The sequence below is a fragment of the Galeopterus variegatus genome, unplaced genomic scaffold (assembly GCF_000696425.1).
Source record: "Galeopterus variegatus unplaced genomic scaffold, G_variegatus-3.0.2 Scaffold550, whole genome shotgun sequence".
NCBI classification, from domain to species: Eukaryota; Metazoa; Chordata; class Mammalia; order Dermoptera; family Cynocephalidae; genus Galeopterus; species Galeopterus variegatus.
In genome coordinates, this window is record NW_007726661.1 from 147142 (window position 1) to 157773 (window position 10632).

Consider the following 10632-nt stretch of genomic DNA (forward strand, 5'->3'; position numbering starts at 1 on the left):
GCCTTGGCCGTACAGCGGGCTCGTGCGTCTCGGCGCGGGCCCGCTTGGCCTCCGGGGCCCCGGGGCCCGGCTTGGGCTTCCTCTTCCGGCGCCGGTAGTTGCCGTTCTCGAACATGTCCAGGCAGCGAGGGTCCAGCGTCCAGTAGCTGCCCTTGCCCGGCCGCCCTTTCTCGCGGGGCACCTTGACGAAGCAGTCGTTGAGCGAGAGGTTGTGGCGGATGCTGTTCTGCCAGCCCTGCCGGTTGTCGTGGTAGAAGGGGAAGCGGTCCATGATGAACTGGTAGATGCCGTTGAGCGTGACCCTCTGCTCGGGCGCGTCCTGGATGGCCATGGCTATGAGCGCGATGTAGCTGTAGGGCGGCTTCTGGGGGGGCTCCGCCCGGCCCGAGGCAGCCAGAGCAGCCGCGGGGGCGAAGGCCAGAGGCAGCCCGGGTCTCTCGGGGCCGTAGAGATACAGCATGGGCGAGGCGGCCAGAGCAGGCAGCCGGGGACTGAAGAGGTGGCTCATGGCGAGCGAGAGCCGGCGCCGCCTTCCCCGAGACGCAGGCGGCCGCGCGGTTTAGGGACTGCGCCCCGCGGCGCGAGGGCCCTCCTGGGGAGACCGCCGCGAGTCTGCCTCCGGCTCTGCCGCTCTGCCCAGCCGCTCCGCGCTCTGTCCCTTCTTCATGGCTTTAAAAATGTTAAATAATTGTTGTAAGTTTGCTATTATATGTTGACTTAGCGCTGGAAAATAAATTGTCTATGATAAACAGTCGTTGTGTTCTCAGCCCACCCACATTAATTAAAATTTCATTGCTGAAAAACTCCAAGCTTTTCCCTCCACGTGTCTTTTTGATACCAGCCAATCAGTTTCGGGGCTATTCCTTCATTTGTTTATAGAATTAGTCTGTTGATAAGTCCGCCCACCCAAGTTGAATCAAGCTGTGTTTATTTGGAAAAATTTCCGGGCACCCAATATATAAACGCACTGATCTGATGTTTGAAATATCACGTCCACCCCTTGACGCTGTAAGCACACACAGTCAGTGAGGCAGGATGTGGACCGCGGTGGCTCGGAGCAGGGTCCGCCTGGCCAGGAAGGGGAGGTGGAGATGGGGGTGGGGACTCAGGGGTGAGTTTTACCGCTGGCCTGGGGGAGCCCCGGTAAGCCTGGGACCTCCCACAAAAGGTCTCTTCTTCTCCCAGGCTTAATAGGAGATATAGAGATGGCACAGTCTTATAAAATGCTTTCTGAGGTCCTTGAAACCTTTTAGACATGGTGGGGATGCTGGAGGTGTGTCTATCTAAGAGGTTTGGGTGTCTGATGAGGAGAGGATGCAGCCCTGCCTGAAGAGATACTCTGCAGACCCCCTCCCCCCCACACAATAAGAGACAGTCACTCTTTAGGGACCTAGTAACCCAGAGGCTCCCCCACCACCCCACAAGGCTCCTAGGAGATCAGTGGACTCCGGGAGCCCAGCCTTTCTGGAAGGGAAGGCATAGGCCACTGCTGAGCAGGATAGAGTGTAGGGTACCTGGTCCATCACTCCCTTAAGGAAGGTTTCTGTGTAAACTGGTTGGGAGAATTGGGGGCAAAACTAAGGTCTTTCGGGCGAGGCTAAGGTTGCAAGCGAGGAACACCATAAAAGGGGAATTTGGCAGCTGGCTCGTGAGGGCTGGTATTTGTGAATGCGGGTCTTTTGCTTTATATTCTGTGCTTTCCTGTTTATAACAAGGAGGGGGGTTATAACAACTTTACAAGTGCATGCAGCTGGCCCGTGATTACATTAAGCATTTGGGAAGCCTGCTTGCTCTCCCCGCCTCCCACCCACCACCCTGGGGTGTAAGCACCCCCCACCCCGTCTCATTTCACATTTAGCCATGTCACAGTCTGAATAAAAAAATCCTGAATGATGCTGATTCCCAAGGAGGTGTCTCTCCCCCGACTCCACCGCGGCGGGGTAGGGTTGGGGTGAACGTAGCGTGACTAGTTCCTGTTTACGATCTCCGCGGAATATTTTTTAAAAGAAAAAGAAAACATTGGGGATAACTGAATTAGCGTTTCATTGAGTAAATCGCGCTGCGATGCCAAAGAGAAGAGGGAGGGGTGCGCACGGCAGGTGGGGTGGAAACTGCCCACCGCCATGCACCGCTGGGAAGGGGGCGAGAGACACTAAATGCGCACTAATGGGGGGCGGAGCGATGTCTGCCGCTGACGCTGTCACAGAGATGATACCAGGATGGGGACTGGTTAGGTAGTCTCTGAACACAAAAAGAGGGGAGCATCCCACTGTAAAATAGGGAATCCAGAAAATTAACCACGTGATTGGGGGTTTCCAGATATCCAACCCGTGGAATAAATAGAATACAGGGGAACGGGTAAAATTGGGGGGGGGGAGTCGGAATCAGTGCGGAAAAACCGGTTTGGGTGGACGCACCGCCTGAGGGAGCACCCGCCGGGCCCTGGGACACCTCCGGACCTCCCTCCGCAGCCCGGTATTTCTAACGTAGGCCAAGGGTGCGGCCCGGCCTAGGTCCGGGGGTGGCCCTCTATCCAGGAGGGGGCGGAGCGTTGTCCTCTCAGGAACCCTCGCTCTCACCGGCTCATCCCTTTCAACCCTGGGGTGAAAAACCATCCCCAACACCCTCAAAACGCGCCTTTGCAACCCACTGGCCCTGCAGTCCCCAGGGTCTCCCAACCTTCCCATACCAGCGTGCCCCCAGCAAGCTCAAATTCGGATCCAGCTCCCTGTTTCCAGCCTCCGCGCCCTCTCTAACATTCCAGACCAAGAGACAACCGGGTGTCACTATACAACCGCCTCCCCCACTTCTGCATCCTACAGTCCCTCCTAGAGCTCCCTGGACACCCCAAGTCCAGCACGCACATCCCTGCGTCTCCCGAAATGCGCGCCGTCCCAGCGCGTCTTTTAAACTCTAAAGCAAATCCAAGCTAGAATTCGTGCAATAATAAACACCACCCAGTTTGGGCATGGGCCGGACACGGGCGGGGACACGCGCAGCCGGTGGGCGGGGCACCGATAGTAAAGGGAGAAAAAAATAAATACCCGAATTCTAGAGGCACTTTGGAGGTGCACACCCAGCCCTGCGCGTGCAGAACTTTGCAAAGACTCCCGGAGACTCAGCTGTAGAATCCTGGCATCGCGCCCCAGCCAGGCTCAGCGCGAGGATAAATCCTGGGCTCCCAGGTGAAGTTTGTAACTTGAGCCTAGGAGTGGCCGCTGCTGGAAGGAACCCCCACGCTGGGGCATATTTCCATGTTTCCGGGTAGTGCGAGGCACAAGCCCCTGGCGTCCGAGAGCGGATGCGCCCTCGTGCGGAAGCTCTGTTGGCTGAGGACGAGTCGGAGACCTGGTGGGCGGCGGCTGAGCCTGGGAGACAGCCGGGTGGAGTGGATGTCTCCAGAGAGCCAGATGGGGACACCAAAAGTTCCCTGCAGGTTCATAAGCCTACAGATCCCAGAAAAGCTAGTGGTCTTCGAAGACAGTTGGTGTGAGCGCATCTCCCAGCCTGCAGGAAAGCCGTGGGACCTCTGGCCAGCCAGGATGCTCCAGGAATGGCGGGGGCCTTTCCAACTCTGAGGCCTGAGCAAGAAATCGAGTTCAGCGTGGGATGAGGACGGACGGCACCGTTCCCAGCCCTGGGACAAAACGGATGTGCGCTCCTTGGGGAGGCTGGACGGAGCCCAGGCACTGGGGAGGAAAGAGGCCTCAGAAAAAAGGGCTGAAGGGTGAGAGGCGGAGCTCCTCCCACTGCCCCCACCGCCACCCTCCCCGGCGGCACAGGCAAGGAAAGAGCAGACGCCCAGGTTCACCATGATCGGCTTCATCTCTCCAAATATCTGGATCACTTTTCCAAGTGTGAAGACAGTTAACAGGTTGTATATAAGTACAAGGGTACTTCAAAAAGTTCATCGAAGATTCCTATTATCTTTTAGTTCTACTTTTCCGTGAAGTTTTTGAAGTAGCCTTGATTCTATCAGATGTCCATTATGTTTGAGAAGACAGGGCTTTGGAAAGATGCAGGACTTAAACCAGCCACTGAAAACCTAAAAATGCTGGGGACAAAGATGGAAATAATAATATCAATAAATAAACAGTATTGAGTGCTACTATGAGAGGCATTGTTCCAAGCGCTTTGCTTACACGAAGTCAGTCCATTTGCCCAGTAACCCTAATAGAAAACTTTGTCATTCCCATTTTTCAGACCAGGAAACTGAGGCCCGGGAGGATAACTTGCCTCCCAGGAGGACGTGTTCCAAAGACAGAGAAACAATCATATTATAATAGTTACTATGTGTGAACACTCAGGGCCCTGTGGAAGTTCCCTCGTTAACCCTCACAGCATCTATGAAAGACAAGAGAGATGTATTCACCCATCTTACAGATGACAAAACTGAGTCTGGGCATAGAACATCCCAAGACCGTAGAGGTAGTGAATGGCTGAACAGGGATGAGAACGCACAAGATTGTCCTCCAAAGGTGGGTGCTCTGACGTCTGCCATGCTCAGGTGTCTTCAGGGGCTCAGATAGAGAGACTGTCTGGAGCAGACATCAGGAGAGGGAACCCACTAGAGAGAAGAGGTATGCGACACCTCCAGAGCCCAGGGGTTTGGGACATCACAAGTAGGAAACCCCAGAGACTTCACTTATATCCCACCAAAACCCAGAAGACCCTCTCCTCCTCTCCCCTGCCACTTTGAGAAGAGTGCAAGGTTTCCAGGATGGGGTAGCAGGGTCCTCTGCTGCTTCTCTTTGGGTGGAGCGAGCCTGGGGTCGGGACATGAAGGTGATGGCGGCAGGATTTTCCAAATGACGCACTTATGTATAGCTCACCTTGTTCTCCAAATGATTGAAAGGCTCCTAACAGGGGTGGTTAGGGTGAAGCCCTGCCCTGCCCAAAGCACGGCCTGATATATGCAGTTCGTTGAGATCAATCATTTCTCTTCTGTTCTCCAGCAACCCTAATAGCTGACAGTGAGTCCTTACTCTGGACAGGGCACTAGGGAAGCACTTTGCCAATGTGTGTTAGGTTCATTAATCCTCACGATAACTCTATTCAATAATTTTATTATTTTTTAAGTTGAGAAACTGGCCCAGAGAACTTAAGGTAACCCTTGGCAGGCCTGGTTGTAGGAGCCTGAGTTGGTATGTGTGGATTCAGATTTGGAGGGAAAGACTCGGCTGGGGAGGCTGCCTGTGAGGGAGAGTGACAGCGAAGGCCAGAGGGCTGCTGGGAGAGGCAAGGCCCAGAGCCCTGGATGGAGCCTCCGGGTCAGAGGGGCCTTGCTGGCCTCCAGGACCTTCTAGCCTGGATGGGCACAGACTGAGGTTCCATAGTCCAAAGCTGCACCCCAGGACATGAGAAGGGTGTAAGCCTCCCAGTGCTCCCCAACTCCATTCCCTGAAAGAGATCTGGGATGCCAGCAGCCTGTCAACTGTCCCCTTCTCCCCATTTAAACTCTTTACACATTCACAGTCCAAGAATTAAATCCCCACAAGCCTGACATTTGGAAAAAGTGTGGCACCCCAAGAGATACGCTCAAGAATCAAACTCTATGCAAGATATGTCTTTCTACTTTCACTGTAGAGCAGGCATGTTTAAAAAGTAAGGTAAAGTCTGGCTGGCATTAAAGGTGACTGGCGTCTCCCCGGGCACGCAGTGGCTGTCCCCAATGGCTGCTGCAAGCCTTCCAAACTCCTCTGAAACACTTCATCCCCTTCCTTACATGCCTATGTCAGAAAGCAAACATTTCAAACGCCTTGGAGAGCCGAGGCCATGCAAGAAAAAAGCAGGCAGGGAATGCTTCTCAAAGTTTGGGAAAGCATTTCAAAAATGTGGTGCAAGAAGGCACGTGCTGGGAGGCAGAGGGGTGGCCCTTGGGGGACGCTGACCCAGCCTGTCCGCTCACCTGGAATGGAGGCACTTTACCTGGGACCCCCAGTCATCCCTAACCTACCTGCACTTAAGGGGTAAAACCTCAGATGTCTACTCACCTTCAGCACATATGAGAGTCAGACAGGAGCGTACAATCCCAGCGACCCACGCAAGCACATGTTCCCCGAGGTGCCAGCCATGGGTTCAGAGCCCCCAGCACCTTCTCAAGAAACTTGGTTCTGCCCATTCATCGGTGGGTGTCTTTTCTCTGTGTCTCTATCCTCACCCACCTCAGCTTTGCAGTTAACAATAAATTCCCATCAGCCAACCTTAACCAACACCTCCTCCCCATATTTTTGGAATTGAGGGTGGGAAGCTGGGGACTCTGTTCTCTGTGCTTTGAGTGCAGCTCACAATCCTCCTCCGTCAACCCCCAGGCAGTTATGGGATAAAGGGGAGGAGATGGACCCCAAAAGGTCGATGAGCACAGCGCCAAAGTTCCCAGGACCCTGTATTTTCTTCTCCAACTTCTGATCTTCATTTCTCACCATAGGCGAGCAGCTGGATAAGCAAGAGCCAGTTGCAGGAGCGCTGGCTATGCTGAGGGACAGTGCAGGCCCACCCTGGCCACCTGGTCATTTTACAGATAAAAAGACCGAGGCCAGGGAGGGGAAGAGTTTTGTTCTGCGAGATGTGGGTCTAATTCCTAGCCCAGTGCTTGAGCAATTCAGGAACGCAAGTCACCAATGAATTTGCATCTGTGGGGACAAACCACTTGGGCCAGGGCAGTGAGGACCCCTGACCGAAGACACAAGTCAGTGCTGGGAGAGGCCTTGGCACCCTGACACCGGCAGTCCCTCTTCCTAAACGCTGTGAGTTTGGGGCAGGGCCTTGGAGTCTTGCAAGAAGCCGGGTGGTAGGGGCTCCTCCAGCTGCAGCTTTCCTGGGCTGGGAATGTGAGAGATGCTCAGAGGCCAGGGGTCTCTCCAGCCGCCCATCTCTGGCAAAACTGGACTCTGGTTAGAGTCAGAGTCCTCCCAGCCATGGCCAGCCGAGGACGCAGGGTTAACTCTACGGGAAACAGTCTCTGCCGTGGTGTGCGGATTGCTTTCATTTTATTTGCAACATCTTTGCGATGTGTCCAGCTGTATCTTCTTCTTACGTCAGGAAGGAACACGGTTATCAGACATGGCATTGTGCAGACTGCGTTTGCGGGGACCGCAGAGCCGCCCCAGCCCCGAGTCCCAACAGGCTTGTGGCGGACAACCTTCTATCCCCGACCTCCTTTCCTCATTTCCTGAAAGCCCCTGGGCCTCCCAAGCACTGGGCGACTGAAGAAACGGGCAGCAAGCAGATACGTGCCTCAAAGACAACCTGCACCCCCGCGGTCCTTGCGAGCTGGGCAGCAGACGCGCGGGGTGGCTGCGAAGACGCGCGACAGTCGGGCGGGCGCTTTGGCTCGGCGCGGCTCACAGCACCGTTGCTTCCCCACTTGGCTGGGGAAGCAACAGACGCCCCGGAGGCTGCTAAGTCCCTAGGCCCAAGGTCCCCGCGGCGTCTGCGTTAGACTGAGCGCAGGGGCTGAGCCCAGCTCTTAGCGCAGCGTGCCGCGCGTGGCCAGGCCTCACCCGCGACTAACCCGGCCGCTGTGGCCTCAGATCGGGGAAGCCTTCGAGGGTCCCGGGGCCACTCCCAAAGTGCCCGGGCCTCACGTACCCCAGGGGACTGGATTTACACTCTGTCGCCTCTGGAGTCCTGCGTAAAGCCCCCAAAACAATCTCCCGAATTGCCTGCGTTCCCAGGGGAACGGAAAGACCCCCTTGCCATAGCCTCCACAAGGGGAGGAGAGATCTTCTCAAGCTACCCACTCGGGTTACCGGCCCGCACACAACGGGGACTTCTTTAAGAAGCCTTTCTACGTGTGCAAAGGCCCAGCGTGGATTCACTAGCAGCCTTGCGAGATGTCTCAGCCCACTTCTCTCTCTCCTCTATGTCCGGTGTGTCTCAGGCCTCTTCACTAATAGGGCACCGAAGGTTCCAAACCTCAAGAGGAGGGCAAGCTTTCAGGGTGGCCCCTTTGCAACATGCGGGGAAGAAGAAAGCCCGATTACTTAGGTTTAGAATACTTTCCTCTTCTCCTGGGGCAGAGGCCCGAGGACAGCAGAAGCAGAAGTGGCAAGGGACTGCTCCGGCACCTTATTCTGCAACTCAGAGAGGGGCCCCCTCCCGCGTTAGCTCCCCCTTCGGCTTGCTGAACCAAATTACTCCTGGCCTGGGGGCCTGCTGAAAGTCGAGTCCCACACCTTATGACAAGGAATAAAATGCATCCTTTAGCCTTAACCATGCACCACCTCTGGGGCCGCAGATTAAAAGAATCTGTATTGCACATATGAGGGAAATGATTATGCTTCAAACTTCCCCTAATTCTGTTTCAACATAGCATAAAGATAAAATGCCATGTTTAAAACAACACCACCACCCAGGTTACTTCAGCCCCATTGCACCAAGCAAAATCACCTTTGGCAAAATTATAATCGCCTGAAATGTTAAATCCACAAAGAACTCCACCTTTGGCAAAGTGCAGCTCACCTGCTGGGGTGGGAATTGGTGAAGCTCTGGTCCCAAAATTCACAGGGAGAGGCCAGCAGGGGAGTTGTAGATTTCAGCCCGTGAAACAGACAAGAAAGCCATTTCCCCAGCTACATTTCACAAAGGCTATGTTCTTATTAAAAATAAAAAGATAGATATCAAAATTGAAAAGAAAAAAATATTCCCCCTATTATTTAACATCTTTAAAAAGTTGATCAATTTAGAACTCTAAAAGCATCATAAATTATTTTTAAAGGGCTATGAGATTTTAAAATTTTTCTCTGCATTGAGGGTGAAGATTTAGAAATCAAATCGAGAAGTTAAAACAGTCCAAAATCCACCTCTGACCTGCCCATTGAGGGGATCCGACATTAAACACTAGGGAATCAGTCTCCTTTGGACCCTCACTGGCCCTGTTCAAATTCTTCTCTGGGAAACCATTAAAGTGGGGAAAAAAGTCCGCATTTTAGGAAATCGAGGGAAAGCGGGACTCACCCTCGGTTGTAGTTAGCAAATGGCAAACGTTTATCCTTCCCCTCTTGTGCGTCTCCTAAATTGGGCACAGCTGGACATTGAGATGGGCTGGCACTGTTTGTTTTGACAATTGGCATGTTTTTCTGAATTTAACAAAATGCATTACAGCAAGTGACTGGTCCCCGTCCTTCAGGCATCCCCATTAACAGGACAAGTTATACAGATTGACTTGAGAAAAAAAAATCCCAGATTTTTTAATCAAAAGCCTTTTCTGTCACTAAACAAGACAATAGGGGAATGTCTCCATTCCTCTGGGATCACTTTTATATGTCTACACGTATACACACCTATGTAACAAAAATAACCAAAACAGGTGGGTTTGAAAGCACACCTGGTTTTTGAAAAATGCAATAACACAAACACGCTCTCCGAACTTTGGGCAGAACAACACATGGGTTTATTTTAAGGTAAGTACAACAATTAAGACCACATAAGACAAACACAGATGAAGTTAAAAATTTTTGAGGGTTTTTTTTTTCTTTTAGGAATACTCAGGGTGGAATCTACTATACAATACCATCAAACTTTGTAAATAAAAAGTATCAGATACTTGACTTTATCCACCACCAACAAAAATAAATTATTTTCTTGTTTTGTAAAAGACCTATAACTGGGAAAAGAATTATATCTCATACTTGTACAGAAAAAAAATAAAATCCCACATAGGTTTCTTGAATTTAATTTGGCAGTCAGAAATTGTTGGGCAAGATGAAAAATTATCCAGTGAACTCAACTTTAAATATTATATTAATGGCTCTGAACAACAACAAAAAATAGCCTGATTACAAATCCACACATCTGTACAGCACGGTTAGAGGAATTTAAAATTACACACAGCACGTACATTATCTATAGAGACTCCCGTACCCATACACCTATGGGGGGCTCTACAGAAAGCCATTAGTGGGTCGCTATGGGATTTGGTCCATAACTTAATTTTCGAAACCCCGAGTGGAGCGGAGCACAGCCATCCTGGAGGGGAGGGGGATTTTAAAATCAATATTTCGTTGGGCTGCGTCCTTTCAGAGGGGCTTCCTGGGATCCCAGAAACGGGGCGGCGAATTAAAGTTACCTGCACCTTCACAGACGGCTGAGGGCTGAGGGCTGAGGGCTGGCGCGCGCGCTCTCTGCTCCCGGGTCTGAGAAAAACTTGGTGGACATGTTCTGTTTCTTTTTGCATCTCTGCAGCCTTAGCCGTCTGAGAGTGTCGGGTCTGGGAGGCAAAGCCAGAGCGGACTGGGGGCAGGAGAGGGCCTGGGGCGGGTCAGTATTTCGTGCAGTCGTAGGAGTAGGGGGCGGCGTGGCGGTAGAGAGACGGCGTGGATCTGTAGGGCAGCTGACAGCTCGCGTTACCGCTCACCTGGGGCTCCCCGAGGGTCGAGTTCTCAATTCCCAGCCGGTGGGAGTTGAACATCTCCCTCACGTTGGGGAAAGTTTGCTGCTGGGCCGCGAACGTGTGACCGGGGAGGTGGTTCAGGTCCCCGCTGTGGTTGAGATACCAGGAGGCGGCCTGGGCTGCGGCGGCCCCGGGCTGAGGCGCCGGCTGGGGCTGGGGAGCCGGCGGGGGCGGCGGCGCCTGCGGATGGTGGTGGCCGTGATGCTGGTGGTGGTGGCCCGCGGCGGCGAGCGCGCCCT

At 53.1% G+C, this 10632-nt stretch overlaps 2 protein-coding genes across 2 annotated transcripts in view; both read right to left on the bottom strand.

Annotated features, from left to right (window-relative positions):
- Positions 1–508, bottom strand: part of FOXL1 (forkhead box L1) — a 1183-nt gene extending 675 nt beyond the window's left edge. Inside the window, exon 1 of the mRNA XM_008569979.1 lies at positions 14–508. Coding sequence (XP_008568201.1) covers positions 14–508 — 495 coding nt within the window. The remainder of the gene's footprint in view (positions 1–13) is intronic.
- Positions 509–9371: 8863 nt separating this feature from the next.
- Positions 9372–10632, bottom strand: part of FOXC2 (forkhead box C2 (MFH-1, mesenchyme forkhead 1)) — a 3069-nt gene continuing 1808 nt past the window's right edge. Inside the window, exon 2 of the mRNA XM_008569980.1 lies at positions 9372–10630. Within this exon, the coding sequence (XP_008568202.1) occupies positions 10262–10630 (369 nt within the window). The 3' untranslated portion in view covers positions 9372–10261. The remainder of the gene's footprint in view (positions 10631–10632) is intronic.